General features: G+C 53.5%; 1 protein-coding gene across 1 annotated transcript; it reads left to right on the plus strand.

The window, feature by feature from the left end:
* The first annotated feature begins 1,887 nt into the window (after nt 1-1,887).
* Nucleotides 1,888-14,219, plus strand: CYTIP (cytohesin 1 interacting protein). The gene is made up of 8 exons (XM_074910685.1): nt 1,888-2,043; nt 5,141-5,190; nt 5,522-5,576; nt 8,295-8,397; nt 8,530-8,623; nt 9,132-9,201; nt 11,997-12,063; nt 12,536-14,219. The coding sequence occupies exons 1-8, from the start codon at nt 1,888-1,890 to the stop codon at nt 13,006-13,008; spliced, it is 1,068 nt and encodes a 355-aa protein (XP_074766786.1). The 3' UTR covers nt 13,009-14,219.
* The last annotated feature ends 4,359 nt before the right edge of the window (nt 14,220-18,578 follow it).

Here is an 18,578-nt window from a genome sequence, read left to right on the forward strand (position 1 = left end):
TGGGTTGTTCGTTTGGGCACAGCAGAGCACCTCGAAGGGCATGGGATGGCTCCAGGATGGTTCTGGCACGGCGGGAGGAGCAGCCGGTGCCATCCCGTGCCCGTGCCGGTGCTGGTGGTGGCTGTGCTGACCCGCTGTGGGAGCGAGGAGGGAGGCAGCTCCTCCCTGGTGAGGTGATACAGCAAGGGGGAGGAAAATAAACTTACTGTGTCAGAAATGTGATTAAAATCAGCCATGACAAAAAAAAAGGGGAAACAAAACCCTCCTGTGCTTGGCGTTAAATTTTACTTATCTTTTAGCGGCAAGGCCCGTCCCACCATGCTCATTGTTTTACTTACTCTGAGCTTCTGCCAAGATCATGGTGCGATCTGTAGCGCTCTGCAGACCAAAACCCAATTGTTTCCAGTATAAGAGGAGACACAGGTTGGTTTTTTTTAATCGATACTCGTTTCAGAAACTCATTCTGCTGCTTTCACAATCCCTTACTTGAAAGCTTCACCTTTCCTGTGGGTGGGCGCTCTCGGCCGCAGCCAGACACCCGACCCGGGCCGCCCTCGCGGGTAGAGCTGGTGTGGCAGGCACAGAAACCAGCTCCAAATTGTGGAAAAAGTCTCTACTGTGAAAAATGAATGTAACTTGTACACTTTTATTACTTCCCTGTTTTGACAGCAATAGCCTTGCTTTTCCCTGCAAAGGTTCAAATGCTAGCGAGGGTTAATTGTGACGAACTCTGGTGCCTTTGTACATTTACCAACCTGGTGTTTCTCCAGCTGACTCAGCAAAAAATTTTAGAGCTCTTGCCCACTGACAGTGGGCAGTTTTTCACTGGAGTGAAAAAAACAAACCAGCCAAAAATTCAGAGCTGTGAATCCTCCCAAGTGTGTTTGGTGCTGGGACAAAATCCTTTGAAAGAGAGGAACCCCCTGTAACTCGACTTTAGAGCAGTGGCTGGCCACAGGGGTCAGGCCACACTCTGGCCAGACCCGGCTGGGAACCCCGGCAGGTCCCTGGCCGCCAGCGTGTCAGGCGGGTGTGCGGGGATGATGCCTGGGGGGGTCTGGAGGGCACCCGGGGTGTCGCTGACAATCGCACCCCCCCCGCCCGCCCGGGTGGGCTCGGTGCGTGGCCCCGGCCGGGCACAGCGCGGCTGCCTCCCCCTCCGCCTGCCGGCAGCCCCTGTGTCGCCCTCCGGCCCCGGCCAGTCGGCAGAGGTGCAAGGGCGCCGCCCGGCCAAGGCTCTCCCTGGCCCCGTGCCTGCCCCCACTCTGCCAAGGCAGCCCCTCGGGTCCCTTCCTTCAGGCCCTGCGTTTGCTGCTTTGCTGGGTGAGCCCTTGCTCCTTGCCAACGGGCGGGCGCTGTGCTGAGGGCGCTGCTCCGCCCTTGCTCTGCGGTGGTTTCAGCTCCTGCTCTCGGGCTGTGGCCTTCAGATCTTCCTTCCCTCCCTGTGGCTGGAAAGTCACGCACGGGCACCGTGAGCCAAAGAAAGCATTGCCAGAAGGTAAGCTGAGCAATGCAAGGGATGCTGAGCAAGTGAGAGGACGAACAAGTTGAATTCAGGCAAGTGTCTGAAGCAAGTAGTGCTTTAAGGACAAATTATTGCAGGGAGAAGCAGCCGTTCAGTGAGAATTGTTGTGTGCAGGAATGGAAAAAATTAAGCAGATTTCTTTAATTGCCAAGCCTAATTCTTAACTCTCCTATGAGCACAACACATACCGAGCGCCCTGGTGATCTGCTAGAAGAGATTAACGTAATGTGCACCTAAACCACAGGTCACGTGGCTGGCTTTCCGGCCTTGTACTTTTTGATTGCAGAGAGACGAGCATATTTCAGTTTCCTCAGCCATGCCCCAGCGTTTAGCAAAGCTGTTCTGAGTGTCCTTCCTCCGACATGGCTCTAAGGCGGCTCATTCAGCAGAACCATAACGCCAACCTGGTAGGGCTCGGGGCCGGCCCCGCCGGCGGGGACGCGGCTCTGCCGATGGACAGCAGGAGGATCCAGCACTTGGCCAACACGGTGGGGACGCTGCCCCGCGGGCGCAAGCAGGTACGGGGACGCTCCTGTGCTCCGGGAGCCGTCGGCTCCTTCCTGCCCGCGTTTGCAGGGGTGAGCAGAACCGGTCGAGTTTTCCCGAGTGACCCCCGCTGTGTTCACTGCGACTCCTGGTTGCAGGGTGCTGGAAGGATTCCTGCTGGGTGCCTTTAGCCGGTTTGGGGACTGCAGTGAAATCTTTGCAGTGCTGGCAGCCTGGGAAGCCCTTGGGAGGAGCGAGCGAAGAGGCGTTCTGCCTGCGGGGGCTCGGGCACATGAAGTGCCTCTGCAGCTGAGATCTGCCCCGGCTGCGTTTCTTCCCCAGTCACAGCAGTGCTGGGCGTCAAAAGAGGCTCCTGCCGGCCGGGTGCTCCTTTAAACCTGCGGTTACCTCAGTAGAGCAGCCTGGCTAGGCTGCCCTTTGCTCTGCAGTGCTGACAGAAAGCGCCTACCATGAGTTATTTCCACCCAGATTTTGGAGTACTTTGCTAGAACTGTTGGGGCTGGTTGGGCTGTCTCTCTCAGCTGGGCGTTTCCCCCAGAACAGCACATTTCTGTCGTTTGCAACTGGATTCCCACAAAACTCTTGCTGTTGCAGTAAATTGCCAGCTGAGCAATCCCAGCTTGGGTCTATTTGTCTGGCATGAAGAAGCCTAAATAGAAAATGTTTGAGACACATTATAATCTGAAAGTATTATCAGAAGAGTGGTACATAATATCTGTGCACTTAGGGCTTTGCTTTGTTCAGTAACGGAAACGCACTTAATCCTTTTCTTTGCACAAGTGTGGGGAGATAAAGGGAAGCCAGAGCCAGACTAATCCTGGGAACGCTGCTGCTGGGCGGCATCCAGCTCCCTTTGTGCGGCGGCTGCTGCCCGCGCGGGGAGCCCGACGGCAGCGGCTGTGACGCGGCTGGGCTGGTTAAAGACGAACTCCAAGACGGGCGCCAGCCCCGAGGACGGCTCTGCGCGGGCCGTGCCGGGTGCTGCAGGGCCCAGCAGCCCGGGCGAGCGCCCGCCATGGGCTCTTTCACCCGTCGTGCTGTTTATTATTACACACTTGGCCTCTCCCCCCTCTCCCATAAACGCGTATGTATAACGTCAGGTGTTTCTGGGGGTGGTCAGGCTGTGGCGTCGTTTTGTACTGCCAAAGGCATTTGGCCATACTGACTGCAAACATTTCAGTGATAAAATCCCTTATTCCTGGTTCATTTTTATGGGAAGGATCAACGTTTAACACTGATCCTGGCTTTTTCCAGAGACCCGCTCAGGCCCAGGCCCACCCAGCCTGCAGCAGGGCTCCTGATGCTCGGTGCCATGACCAGGCATGCACTGGCTCGGCAATGCTATGCAGCCACCAGAACAAACTGCTGAGATAACTGGCTGATTTAGGTGTGCTTCCTGCCTTTTCTGACGAGCATTAAGCTTATAAACACCCACAGATATTTAGGGGAAAGGTACAAAAGAAAGGTGAGGTCTTAGCATAGCAGAGACGTGATTTGGGCTCACTAGTCACAGCGTGAGGGGGCCCGATGGCAATCCACGGCCTCCCGAAGCTTGGAGCCTCACTTTCTTCAGCATTCTGAGGCGTCCCCACTGCCGGAGAGACACCCTGGTGCTGTGTGCCCGTCAGCCCCTTGTCCTTCCACAGGAGCCCAAGTGCCTGTGCACCCCACGGATGGAGCAGCCCAGCCGTAGCTCGTGGCCTGGGGTGGCCACTTGCCCAGCCGCGGCCCCAGCTCGCCCCTTGCTCCCCAAGTGTGCCACAACAAAGCCATGTGATCCACAGAGAGGGAATAGTCCTTCTCTCATTCAGAAACACAGGGCTGCCATGTAGCTTTGGGGTTTTTTTGTAATTATGCAAAAGAGGAGGACTGGGGACATTGCAGGGAGCAGTGGGAGGTCCATCTCCCATGGCCTGTCCACGCAGGGTTCTCTTGAGCGGTCGTGCCTCTTGTCTTTCCCACTTCTACTGTCCATAGAAATTACACCTCCAGCAGTTCGGGGAGGAGTTGCCTGCCCCAAGTTCTTTTGCTGTCAGAAAATATTCCTTGGGATTCAATCTGAATTTTCCCACGTGTTCTCGTGCCTTTTCACAGCAATCTCTATCATGCTCAACAGCACCTCGCTGCCGCGGGCTCTTCCACCACTACAGGCGTCTCCCAGCCAAGTCGCTTCTGGTTCCAGACCTCTGTCCCCCTCCGAAGTAGGTGTCTGTGAGTTTATGACAGCAAATTGTGAAGGTGTCAAATCATCACCCCCGTGCAAAAAAAGCCTTGTGTTGCTTCTTATATTGGCTGGTGGTAGCTCAGCTCTCAACCTTAGCTTGTTGCAGGAAAGGTTGGAGAGGTAACAGGTGGCAAATTTTTTCTATTGACGTTGGAACGGGTACTGCGTTGCCATCTTCCAGCAAGGATGCCCAGATGTTTTCTGGAGGTGAACAACTGAAACAATATACATTATGATGTGCTAAGAGTACCCATGTGGTTTTTTATTTTGGAAATATGGAGTTTTATATTTAAAAGGTTTGGAAAAATGAAAAAGCTGCCCTATAGCCAGGGCTTTAGGCTTTTCCAGGGCTTAATTTCCAACATAAGAAGAATAAACATGAATTCCTTCAACAACAGCCTCTTGCAGGTTAATGCAACCCTTCACACCAGAACGTGTCGCAGTTGCTACTTCATCTTGCAGCAATGCCAGTTAAACGTCCCCCACAGGCATCAATATCAGACCTGTTACTCTGTAAAATTACTCTCTAGCTCACTTGGAAAGGAACCATAAGGTGGAGGAAGTCTGCTTGGGCAGGAGGGGGCCTCTTCCAAGCTTTGCAGGGAGCAGTCAGCATGCCCAGAGGCTGCTGCCTCTGCCTGGGCCTGGCGGAGCTCCCCGCCAGCATCTAACGGGTGGCTTTGGCTGTGACGGTGCATTGTCTTGCATCCTGGACCTAGTTGCTCTTCCTCCTGATCTGAAAGTTTAAATTCTCATTTGACTGAGGGAGAGGCTGCGTTGGTGCAAGCTGGTGCCAAGTTTTTCTCTAAACTGCTGATTTTAGCCATGTGCCTCAAAGAACCATGAACCTACTGACCCGTTTCCACTCCCATTTCTGGTTCCAGCTTGCCTTAGCCCGATCCAGCTCCCTGGGCGACTCCTCCAGGCCACAAAGGTATGAAGATATTCTTCTCTAATCACTGTTATTTACTTACCCTGCACAAAATGTGTGTCCTGGGAATCTTCCTGTTCATCAGCCCTCACGGGACAAGGGTGCAAGGCAGGGAGTGGTGCCCGACACCTGGGACATGCAGGTGAAATTGTGACACTCAGTTTGACTCAGCAAAGAGCAGGCACCACCACTGCAGTGTCGGGGGAAGGCGTGCTGACACCCTGCGGGCATGGGGGGGGTGTCGGGGGGGGGCACAACGGTTTTGGTTAGAAATAGAGTGCACGAAGTGTGGCACCCCAGCATTCATACGGAATTCTGTGTATTCTCCTTCCAGACACCTCGTTGCTATATTAAAAGAAGATAAAGAGACGTTTGGGTTTGAAATCCAGGTAAGACTTACATGACACGTCGATTCATTTAAAAAAAAAACATGGTGCAAACTTGTAAGTGTAACATCCTCAAAATTAAGACAGCATAGAGCAGAAAACGGTATCTGTCAGCTCCTCGTGAGATCTGAAGACCTCACAGCAGTGATACAGAACTAGGATGCATTTCCAAGGAATTTTTTAATAGCAAAGGTCACAGATAAGAACTTCTGGCCTGCTCACAAGTCAGAGCCTTGAACGTAGGAGAAATCTCATCCAAATCCAAATATGAGGCAATGTCAGTGTCTTCTTACCTCCATAAGTGAACATTTTTGGGCAGAATTGTATATGAGAATATGTTCATATATAAAATGAGAGATAAAAAATCCCCTCTCCAAATATTACCTTATCCTATCATTTTATTACATCCTTTAACATATATAGAGACATGTATTTTTGAAGTAAATGTACAATATTGGTATGGCTTTTAAGAAATAACTACTCAGCATGACTTTTGGGGGGCTAAACCATGTAGAAAGACATTCTGTTAGATGTAGAAATCAGTAAATCAGCAAAAAGTGGAAAAAAATCAGGAAAAGTGGAATCTCACAGCCGTACTGCTAATGGGAGATTATCGTTCTGTAGATTTTTGTGAGAACGGTAACTCTTAGATCAGTAAACCTGCTAAAATTCTAAATAAACAAAAAACAATCCCAGGAGTACAAGGCTGTAGTGTTGGGAGCAGCGGGACGTGGCAGCACCGCAGGGCTCGGGCTGACTGGGACCTGCAGGCAGGAGCCTGTTTCGGTGCCCCCTAGGCCCTCCCACGCCCCCCCCCGGTTTCGGTGGCGGCAGCACCGGGGCATCTTCAAAGGGCTTCCTGTATCTGTGCACAAAGGGAAAACGGTGTTTTCAGTGAAATGAGTGTATGAGGAAAAGCTTAACTTTTTCAAATTTGGTTCTGTGACTAATGAGCGGGTAAGTGTTCAGCTCGTGAACAGTGGCGAGCTTTCAGAAGGGAGGATAATTGAGTCAATTATTGGGCTTTTGTAGAAATCGTCAGGGCAGATTTTCATTATATGTGACATTCTGATAAAAATAATCGTTCTTGGCACATTTTCTTCCTGAATGTACATTCAGCATGAGCACTTCACTAGAAAGTCCAGGCTATGGAATGGCAGCATCTGTCTGATACTAAGGATAAGCCATTATTTAGAAACTATAATTTCATTACTACAAGTTAAATTTAGGCAAACCAGAACAAGATGATGTGAAACTCCAGGTCTACCATCTGCAGGGAGCACATGAGAACTACAGTGATGGCCGAACGCCAGAGCTTCTCCCATGTTACTGCTTCTTCTCCTCCTTCCCACTCACGGACCAGAGCCTGGGGTGAGGCGGACGAGTGGTAGCACGTCTGTCCCCTCAGTGCAGCCACCTCAAAGCTAGATGTCCCCTCCAAAACCATGGCTGTTTGCTGCTGTCTGTCAGGAGCAGAAGGTACACGAGAGGGAAGTCCACCCCCCAGGTCGGAGTGCTTCTCTTGGGGCCATCAGTCACACGCCAGAGATGTCCACTCTCCTGGTGGCGCTGGTGGGGATGTTGAGACATCTCTGTCCAGATGGCTCCAGTTGGGTGTGAGGAGCCCCATACCCCTTGTCCAGCTTGTCTTGCTCAAACTGGCCCAATCTTCCAGGTTAGTAGGTGAGACCTACCACTCTGCACTAGGTAAAAACAAAAAAGGCAAGTGTCACCTGCAGTGGCTTGTCCTCCAAGACCCTCGTGCTTCACTTGGCGCTCTTAGTTTAGCCCAAAGTTTTAGTGTTGGTCTAAGGGCTGAAATCACTGCCTTGTGATTTGGCCAGATGATAAGCTCTGAACTCACCTGGTCTTCATCCCTATTTGTTCTCTGCTGACTGAGAAATTTGGGAATCTAACGTGACTTCTTATATCTGGTTTAGATGTGGCTGTCACAGGTTTTCAGGAAGTTCAGCTTCAGTCTTAAATTTCGGTAGGAAGATGTGGCTAAATACCGATATCTACATGAAAGCAAGAAGACATTTCCTGTCAGTGCAAGATCTGGTCATCACCCACTTTTGCATCTTTCTAAATACGTGTCAGCACTGATAATCACATGACGGATTTGTACTGAGAATTACTCAATGTGTGTTTAAATGTGTGAGTCAAGAACTAAAAGCACTTTGGAGGGAGTGTGGGGCCATGTGTGGATAATGAGTTTAAGAGGCCAAAAGAGCCAAAGAGTTCAACTCTTCTTTGCTTTTCAGTTCTCACTGGGAACCAATTTATCTGTCAGCACCAGCTGCCTTCATGCAGCACTCGCCATGAGTAGGAGTCCAGCACCTGGACAGCCCGGGTCACCCTGCCCTGCTGTGCCTGGGAACGTGACATACCCTTCCAGAGAGCTGTCCACATCCGTGCTAACAGATATTCTTGACTGAAGTCACTCAGTTTTTCATAATGCATAACCAACTTGCTTTAAAACTTTTTTTTTTTTTTTTTTTTGCAAAACCAACATACATCTGTCAGGTGTCTGCTGTTCTCTATCATAAGAATGCAATTTCTAATTGTTAGGTTATAACATTTTGGTGTTCTCACTTGCATGATACTATACCATGCTCATCACAGCCTTTTTGTTCAAAAAAATGTGTAGAAAGGCTATTAATTTAAAAAATTGTTTTCATGGTTTTAATATCGGTAACACTGTCACTTTGCTATTAACAGACAATTAGATTTCCGCACCAAAATGATAACTCCCTGGAGGTATGCACCTGTGTCTGCAAAATTCAAGAAGAAAGTCCTGCCCATCTTTCTGGCCTCCAGATTGGTAACTATTCATGTTTTTTCCTGCTGTGGGTGGCCTCGTCTTGCTTCTCTCCCAATTACTTTTATTGGAGAGCATGTGGAGGGTGTGCGCGTGCTGCAGATGCTGATTTTCACCTCTTTGTGTCTCTAACAGGCGATATCCTCGCCGGCATCAATGGTGTGAACACAGATGGGTTTAGTCACAAGCAAATAGTAGACTTGATAAAGTCTTCAGGGAACTATTTAAGGTAGGCATCCCTCCTTCTTAGCTTAATAGTCTCTCCTGCTGGAAGCCAAGAAAGCGTCTCGTCTGACCCTGCGGGCCTGTGCTGTCTCAGGGGCAGAAACCCCCGTGGGTTGGGTTGTGCAGCTGCGATTTTACAGCAGGTGACGGCTCAGGAGGGGGACCGGGGCTCTGGGAAGGGGCACTGGTGTTGACCCTCCTGGCCCTTTTTCTCCTGCTCTTGCCACGCATTTGCTCGTCTTGCACCAGCACCGCTGGTGCTGATTGCAGGCTTAGGGGAGAGGGTTTGGATGGGTGGGTGCTCCCTGTCCCCCACCTGCAGCCGCTCCCCAGGAGCCCTGCGGCACCCTGTGCTGCGCCGCAGGGGTGGTGATCTGGGGTGATCTGTGGTGAGCTGTGGTGAGCTGCGGTGTGATGTGATCTGGTGCAATGCTGCGGTGCGGGGCCCATCAGCCTTGGCAGTGCCCAGCGCTCCTCTTCCATTCGGTGCCAACATCGCCCGCTCCTCACAGGTTAGAGACTGTCAACGGGGCCATGTTTCTGCGGAAAATGGAGCTCGAGACCAAGCTGCAGCTACTGAAGGTAATATAATGGATTCGCTCATCCACTGCTGAACACAGAGGGCTGTTGTGGATTCACTGCTGAGGGGGTAGGTGGGTGTCCTGGCAGGGGGCACACCCCTACGTGTTCCCTGCCACCAGCACCCCCAGACACTGGCCCTGTAATATTTTCTGTATAGTTTTCTGGTAATACTTTCCCCCACAGTAATTTGGGGTGCCAGCACCCCAGCATGCCTCTCCACTCACCCCACTGTAGCCACGCAGGGGCCGGGCCTTGCCAAAGCCGGGACTCAGCCTGAGTGAGGAGTTTTTCCTTACGGCAACTCTGTGCCAAAACCCTCCACGCAGGAGTGTGGTATTTTAAAAAGTGTGTTAAAAATCAATCTGGCGAGAATAACCCTCCTGCCAAACGGGTTGGGCTTGCCAGGGCTGAGCGGCAGGGGCAGGGTTTGCCCTGTGTGCCATGGCCAGGGGGGCGATCTCATGTTTAGTATTTAGCATGTTTAAAACAATGTTCATTTAATTTGGTTCATGCTGCATTTATGAGAGCATGGCACTGGGTGTTGTCATTTGCTGTGTGCCGCTGATGCTGTAGACGAAGGAAATGGCAGCCGGGGGGGCTGGACAGTCCCAAGCTCCCCCGGTCTGCACTGGCAGGGTGCTGAGGCAGTGCTGGGCTGTGCGGGTTATGTCTTGGTCACCCTTACTTCACCTTAGAAGATGGTCGCAGCAAGGAGACCAGGGTGAGAGCTCCGTGAGCTGGGTTTCCCCTCCGAGGCTCATTACACTGGTGGGGGCTATGGGGTTGCTTTTGGGAATAGCCGGGATGGGTTTAGGTGTCGCTCCCCAGCTGCTGGTGCTCCCTGTGGGGCTGGGGCTGGGACAAACCCCTGCACCCCCGGCACGGCCCAGTGTGGTGGGATGCGTTGGGATGCTGGTGTGGGCACAAGGGCCGCATGGTGTGAGCTGGGGCAGTGGATGGGGATGCTGAGACTGCCCAGCCGGCTGGCAGACGTGGCCAGAGAGCTCATCGCTGTGTTAGTGAGAACGCAGCAGCAGGACGCTGCCATCCCGGGCACGCTCAGTGCCTCTTGGCAAGCTGTTCGCTCTGGTCCCTTAGAAGTCTGGAGGAAATAAGCAGTAAAGCCACCAGAAATGGGCTATCGCTCTCCCCCCCTGCTTCTTTCCGGGGAAATTATGGCACCAACATCTCAAAATCTGCTGTGAAAGGTTCTGTTTCAAGAGGGGAGGTTTTAGATATCAGCTGTTTCCCAGAAGTGCCAAACCTCTGCAACGAGCGTTGTTACAGAGTAAAACCCGGGTGTGTGCCCGGCCTTGCGCTCTCACGCCACAGTGGAAAGAACCCAATTGTGTTTCTAACTGTCTGCGCTGCCTTACAGAGGGGTGCTCGCTGGCTGCAAACCCCCGTAACCGCAGCGAGACGGCGGCGTGCCCGCGGGTGCTGAGCTCCACGATTCGGCCGCTGCAGCCAGCGCAGCACCCGCGGGAGGCTCAGCCACGCCGGGGGAACAGGCGGCCGCAGCCCTCTGACAGTCCCACAGCCAGTGAGAACTGGGAGAAACCAAAGAGGTCATTGCTCTTTTGTCTGGGTGCGGATAGGGAAAACCTTTGGGCAACTCCTCATCATCTCTTGTGTACAATTTCCTGGATTTAGTTGAATTAAAACTTCTAAAACCTACTTTATTCAGCACTGTATAAGCCGACTTCTCTAGTCTAATTGTCCTGAAGAGCTGTCATTGCTCCCGTTCTGCAGGTGAGCCTGTTTTGTGCTGTAGGAAAGGCAGTTTTGGGGAGGCTGGAGCCCCCCGTACCCCCAGTTTGGGGATGGCTGCCCACCCAACCTGCGCCTGCCAGCCCGGAGGCACCAGCACCCCAACACGTGGTGTCCAAACCCGCTGGGAAGGGGTTCAGTAAGGAGAGCAGCCAGGAAAGGGCTTGTTTCCCAGAGCCCTTGTAGATGGCTGAGGGACCCCCAGGACCCGTTGCCCTGCTGGGGGGCTGCTGGGCCTCGGTGGGGTGCTGGGGCTTGCCATGCTGGCTTTCATTTTGCGATTGATTTCTCTGAAATGTGGAAAAGAGAAAAAATGTGGATGCAGTATGCCCACAGAGACCAATTTGGGTGTGTAAACGTGTGGTTTGCCAGCCGGTCCAGCTGCAGGTCTGTGGTGCACTGGGTTCATGCAGTTCACGGGGAAGTGCCTCCACGCAGAGGTTCACCTTCTTGTTGGTTCTTTTTTATCAGCGACGCAATAGTTTATTTTTACACCAAAAGCTGACCTGCAACAGAGGGAAAACAAGCTGCTGCTCAGCGCTGGCTGGCTGGCAGCTGTAAGGCTGCACGGGGCGGTGTGTCCTCCACAGCCAGCTGTGCCATCCCCGTGCCACGCTGCCGGACCCCAGAATCAGGAGTGGGATGCCCCGATCCTGGCTCACTCCGGAACCTCAGGGGGTGGAGGAGGGCAGCCTGTGGGGATCTGGGGTCCCGCGGCTGGAGGGGGACAGCCTGCGGGGAGCTGGGGTCCCGCGGCTGGCCGCAGGCAAGCGGCATGCTCGCCGGGTGTCAGGCTGCTTCTCTTTAAATCAGATTTACACAGTACCTTGGCCGAAGCACCCAGGGCACGAGTGGACTTGTGCTTTCTGCAAGGGATTTGCTAAACTCAGGGAAAATAGTCAAAAGAGGAACGTACAAACGCTTCCTGTAGGTGACCTGTACTTTCTAGATACGCTGTTTTCTTTACAAGTGTTTCATACTTCTGCGAAAGTGCAGGAGTCACTGAGCCCTGTTTCTCCTCACAGCAAACTCTGCAGCAGAAATGGGTGGAGGTGCGCTCTCTGCTCGTGCGGGAACAGCGCTTGCTGCACGGTACGTCCTCGTTTCCGGGTAGGAAACCGCAGCGCCATCGAGTCCCCCTGTGGAAACACTCTCTGATCAGTAAAAACACAATTCTTTAACCTGATTTTCATTTGCTTTCTTTTACCCCTGTTAATGAAGGCCTGGGGCTGGCCCTGGGGTAGCTTTTTTTTCTGGGAGTAATGAATTTGGATGCTGCTTGACTAATGCAGACCAAAGGCTCTTTTGCCTGAGTTCGGGGAAAGGAGTTGATGTGGGTTGCAAAGTTTGTTTCCATTCTTACTTTGGACTTATCAGGGGAGAGTTCTGTTTGTTTGTTTGTTTGTTTTAAATGGGTTGCCCAGGGAGCAGCTTTAACCCTGCAGGTGGGGCCAAGAGCACCCCACAGCCAGGAAGCAGCTCCCCCGAGGGGAAGGGGGGCCGTGGCGTTTCCTGCGCGCCGGCCTCGAGGTGAGTAACGCTTCCCCTCGCCTTCTTCTTCCAGGGGAGGTGAACGACAACGCTCTGCCGAGCGTGCTGGAGCTGGAGGGGTCCGGCCTGCTTGGTGGCAGCACCACGCCGGGACCCCTCTTCCCGACGCAGCCTCGCTTCTCCAGCGAGAGCAGCTCCCGCAGCCGCCTCAGCTCCATGACCCTGGGCAGCGAGGACAGCTTCTACCTGAGCGGTGCCTTCGAGGACTCCGCCGCCGAGAGCCTGAGCCGCCAGTCGAGCGTGGATGACGACTGCTTCTTCCCCAGGGACGGGGACGGCGCTGCCAGCAGGTCCTCCCTGCGGAGGAACCGCAGCATCAGCCTGGCCAGCAGCGGCTCCATGTCCCCGCTCTGGGAGGGCGGCAGCTGCACCAGTAGTTTTGGGACCCTCCCGCGGAAGAGCAGGAGATCCAGTGTCCGAAAGCAGCTTTTGAAATTCATTCCAGGCCTTCACCGGGCGGTGGAAGAGGAAGAAAGTCGGGTCTGACATCGCACCGTCATCCTGGACGCCTGGGGCCGTGCGCGTGGGAGCGCTGCGTGGCCTGCGACGGGGCAGAGCTCGCCCAGAAGCACGCAGGGTGGCGCGGCGTGGCGTCCTCCAGGCAACAGTACTGATGATATTTAAAAAGCTTTGGGCTTTTTAATTATTTTAATTTTTAATCAGGGCACACTGTGGACCTCTTCGTTGAAGTGAAAAATGACTAACTCTGAAATGTGAAGGATGTTTGCACAACTTCCTCATCATACTTTAGTGTTAATAACGGTTTTTAATTGAATGCAAAAATGATAGCTATTTATTTCCTGCTACCGAAGTCATAGTCTTCCAAAGGTCTTTAATAAAGCAAGTGCTTCGACTAAACCCACCGACAGTCCCGTTCGAAAGAGCCCAGCGTGTGGGACAGAGACAGACCCTGGCAGTAACGTACTGAAATGAAGGGCAGAGATTCACCCATGGTTTGCAGCAGGTGATTTATGCGGGTGTGCTGGAGCATAATATTCCAGGGGATCTGGAGTAGAAAGGACCCTCCTGAGCACACCCGCAGCCCCTCTGCTGTGCCGGTGCAGGGGAAGCCAGCGGAGCCCCGAGCAGCTCCGCGCACCCGGAGCAGGAGGAGCGCGCCCGAGAACACCGGCGGGATGATCTGAGCTCCTGAAGGCGAGCGAGGTGAGGGCAGAGGGTGTGCTGCAGGGACGAGCAGGGTTGTGCTGCGCCTGGAGGAGGTGACAGGTCGCAGGTCACTCTCTGGGGACCTCCTCTGAGGGCTGTGCCGGGGACCCCGTCCCTCTGCAGCCCCAGCGCGGCAGGAGATGCCCCTTGGGCTGGTGTTTCTGCTGCTCGTCCTCAGGCAGATCATCAGCTGTTCCCATTTCTCCAGGAGCAGAGGCTTCAGGCAGTAAGATTAACTTGATGGCTCATATGAAGTGATTTAATAAATACGGCATAGAAGTGAAGAAAAAGAGAAATTTTATCTCCCTCTCACACAGCACAGAAATAGGCCATTTGTCCAGCCCAAGCAGCCTAATTATGTTTTTCAGATACAACTGGAAGAATTTTAAAGATAATTTAAATACCTTGTGTGACTCATTCGTCTTCTGACCGAGCAGACCGTGTTGTTGTTTACCACTCGGGTACTACTGTGGCAAGACTTCCTGGTCTTTTCAGGAAGCTCAGGCTGAACCCGACAGCTTCTATCCAAGGTGAACCCCAAATAAAACCCCGAATAAAACCAACCCCTTCCCAATACTTCTCTAATTAATAAATGTTGCTAAGCCAGCAGAATCTGTACTGGCATCTGTAATTTCTCTTAAAAGGATTAGGTAGATGGTAATATGGCAAGTCTCCAGGAGAGCAGCTCACGAGGATTTTACGTATGGGACTGCTGTTGTGTCAGTGCTGCTGAAGCGAGCAGCTGTGGTTGGTTCAGCCTGTGAGCCCCTCTGCCGTTGGCTCAGCCCCAGCCCCGGGCCCGGAGGGGTCTCTGGCCTGGCACCCAAACACCACTCGTCAGCCCAGACTGGGGCATTTCGGGTGCTGGTCTGGGCTCTGCAGCTCATGGCTAGACATCGAGTGTTTTGCCTGTGATTTGCTGTCTCAAGATAGAGCTTTACTGTTCTTTGCCAGCTGAGAGGAGAACAAAAGGTAGAGAAGATTTCTGTTTGGACAAACGGTGGGGTTAGAGCCAGATACGTGGGTGTGGAAGCAACTGTGGCACAACAACCAGAACATATGGTGAAGCTTGTCGTAGTGCCCCGTGGAGAACAAACAGCTCAGCACTTAGGAAGGGACCTTGAACTCCGTCCCACGGTGCGATTCAGACGCTTGGCTCCAGGTTTCAGGCTGGCAGCCGAGGGCAGAGCGCTGGCCATCGCCTGCAGAAATATGTGGAGGTCTTCAGCCGGGCTGGCTCTGGCTGCGCGTGGCTGCGGTGCCTTGCTCCGCATGGGCGGGCGCGCTCCTCTCCATCCGCCCAGGGAACGTTTGGCCCCACGACTGTTGCATGTGTTTGTGTCAGAAAGCAAAATATCCCTAACCTGGTGCTAATCTGAGCGGGGGGGTTGAAGCTTTGCCCACTGGTGCTACGGGCTCGTTCCCTTGGGTGACAGTTGGTGTAAGCCCAAAGCCAGGCCAGAGCCCTTTGCCTTGGAGAGCGTGGGCTGACTGATCTGCAGAGACCAACAAAAACGCGTCAGCCTGGCCAGGACCTGCTTCACTTCCCCCCCACAGCTCCTTAGAAATAAGCACTGAATTAAAGTCTGCTTTTGCCTTCGTTGCAGCTGCTGTATAGAGACCCCGTGGCCTGGACAGGGAGCCTTGGTGACAGCCCAGATCCTATGCTTTGTTTTATAGAGGGGAGAAAAAAAAGAGTATTTAAAACACTGTATAAACTCTAGCCCCTACGGCTGTGTCTCTGGTGGGAATTAGTGCAGCTTTACAGTCCAAAGCAGGGATTCCTTCTGGTATGGAAAGTTAATTCGACTTACCTTGGAGATACGTGCTTGCTTTTAGTGTGGAAAGGCCGAATGAGCCCGAGCACCCAACAAGCTTAAGAAAGGCCTTAAGAAAGACCAAAACATTGTGCTCTTCCAGCGGTGGTGAGCACGTGCTTTGGTTGCTACAAGAGGACGACATGACACGTTCAGCAAAAACAGGATGTGGGTGACGGGCTCTGCGGGGCCGCTGCAGCGGGCGGGCGGCGACATCAGCAGGGCCCCAACCTTCCAAGGGGAGAAGGGGCTCACAGCCAAACCAAATGGCTCCGAGAGCAAAACAGAGGAGAAATCTCTTTTAAAATGGCATTTCTCCTTGCAGAGAGAAATCTGGAAGGATCAGGAGCTGGGCAGGAGGAGGGAGGGCGTAAGGGCAATGCTGCGTGGTGCCGCCGCGGTCCCCGGGGCTGAGGCTCTGAGCAGCGTGTGTGGAAGGTGCTCTGACCCTCGGCACGGGTGTTCTCACTGATTTCCTAACAGCCAGGGAATCACCTTTTCTCAGCCCCTGTGGGTAAAGGAGGCAATACGAGTTTAGTGCAGAAAGAAGCATGGCTGCGCTGAAGAATGCAGTTCTATTTTAAACTCAAAACTTCAACTAATTTGCTGCATGCCACTTAGCCGGGTCCTGCCCAGTGCTCAGCTCTAGGCAACCCCTCCCTGAACTCAAGACCCTGCATCAAATACTGGGACCCTGCAAGGGCCTAGAGGTGCCTCTGCTGCTGCCCCGAGACCTGTTCACCTTGTTCGTGCTGGCTTGCAGCTCTCTAGCCAGCCTTGCCCTTTTTTATGACATTTGTGGTATCTCAGGGTTCTTTTTTTTTTTTTCCACAAAACCATGAAACAGGTTGTGGCTTCTGCTGGGAACATTTCAAATCCAGTGGAAAATCATTCTGGTTCCAAGGCCGTACCGTGCTGCAAAACCTCTCTCCTCTCAGGTTAAAGGTGCAGCCCTGGAAGCTGCTGGAATGCGTGAGGAGTTGCCGCGTTTCTCTGCCTGGCCCGGTCCCGGTTGGCTCCGCTGGGCCGTGCAGCGCCGCTCTGCAGGCAGGGCTCTGTGCCCGCCCTCCCGCGGGCAGCTCCGCTCCGCTGCCTCCTGCTTTCGCACCCGGCGGGTCCTTTCTCACGCAGCTGTTTCAGGCGTGTTCATGCGTAGCAGCTGGTGGCACCCAGCTTCTGTGGAATTGAGCAGAAGCTCACGGGACGTGGCTCTGGCGGCCGGGCGGGCCGGGAGCGTGGCGGTGCGGGTGGCGGTGCGGGGGAGCCGCCGGGGATGCAACCCGAATGGCTCTGTGAACTTCAGCCCCTTCAGCACAGGCTTGTTCTTTTTTTTTTTTTTTTTAAGAAAGCTTAAAAAGGCAGAAATCGCACCTCCTCAGGTTTGTGCAAATGAAATGTTTTCCTGCCCTTGAGAGGTGGTTTTGCCCAGCTCTGTTTATAAACAGCTGCCTGTGGTGGGAGGAACCTGCAGCTACTTTTTCCTTTTCCCAAGTCCAGCTATGAACCCTCCCTGCTTAGAAACACCGCGGGGGATGCTGCAGTGTCCGAGCAGCTCCCAGGCTCTCAGTGCCGTGATGGTCGGGGGGTGACAAGCAGCCCCCCAGCTCCTGGGGTCAGTCTGGGGAGAACAACCCGCGTGGGCAGACGCCCTCAGACAGGCAGGAGCTGCTCCCCCCACCAGCGATCCCTGCGGGCTCCTTGCAGGGTGTTTCCATGAAGACAGCCCCAGCTGCCTATTTTTAGCACTGTCAGAACGTTCATTACTCTGCATGTGCCCACGGTTTGTAACTAGCGTGCCCTTGCTGCATCCCTCTGGCATGTATTCCTGTTTTCAGAGACAACACGCTGCTCCTCCGGCAGGTCCCCTCTGAAGCCCGGCGTGGCCAGCACCAGCATCGAGCATCGGGCCAGCAGCGCCCCGGCCCCGGGGCTGTGCAAGGGCTGGCTGGCGCCCGACACGGCTCTGCTGGGGGGATGCCCATGTTTCTGCTTTTCCTTTCATTCCCCCTCAGTGTGAAAAGTTAAAATTTTGAAATTTTCTATAGAAGAGGAATCCCAAGGTATGATTTTTCATAACCATAAGGTGTTTATCTTGCTGACAAAATGGAAATGCCTGACTGTAGTTTGTTGACGTGACCCACAGGACATTTTCTCTGGGTGTTCAAGTGAAGTGTAATCCCTCCTGGCTTCCTGGTGGGAGCGTTTGCATCCAGCGCCACCATGCCTGTCATCCTGCCCTGGCTTTTGGGTGGCATTGCATCTCCCATGGTGACCCGGGGTTACGTGGCTGCTGCTCCAGGGCTGCTCCAGCGCCTGTGTGTCGTGCCTGTTGTCCCCCGAGCAGCAGGGTCTGTGCAGGAGCTGCTCCTGGAAACCTGGGATCGGAGCAGAAACTGCGGGGCTGAGAGTTAACGGCAGAAGAGCCTACAGAGCTCTGCAGTAACACTCTGCAAACACCCTGCGAACGCTTTGCCATGGTGGCCTCTTCCTACTTCTGGAATGAGCTGGAATTGCTGTGGCTCTAATGATTTACTGCACCAACTTTCAGATCCCTGTTGTGCCCCAACACCTCTGAGATCCCAGGTGCTATTTCTGAAATTTTAGCAGAGGATAGATATCTCGAACGGAAACTTCCTGTGTTAAAGGTCACACGGAAAATGATTTATAATAGATTCATGCAAATCGCGCTTCGGCCACGAGGTGCTCGTTTGGGAAAATGTGAGTTGTCGAGAGCTGGTTGTATAACCAATAGATGGCATCAGGAAATTCCTGAAAGTGTCAATATCTTTTTGCCATCAAGAAGGCAGGTGGGCAGGTTCCTGGGGAGGTGGGGGCAGGACCTGTCCCCGTCCCTGTCCCTGTCCCCATGGGAACTGGTGTGGCTCCCGGCTCAGCAGGGCTCCCCGCTTCCCCAGCCTGGCGCTGTGTTTTCAGCTGCAGGTTATTTCAGCTTTGAAGCCTGGCTGGGAGTTTGCCCCCACGCCCAAGCCCCGGTGCAGGATTCGTGCTGGCTGTGCCGAGCAGGGTGTGGTGCCCATCCCAGCGTGGCCACAGCCCCTCACCGCATCCCTG

This window comes from Athene noctua, chromosome 7 (assembly GCF_965140245.1).
Source record: "Athene noctua chromosome 7, bAthNoc1.hap1.1, whole genome shotgun sequence".
In the NCBI taxonomy this organism is placed as follows: Eukaryota; Metazoa; Chordata; class Aves; order Strigiformes; family Strigidae; genus Athene; species Athene noctua.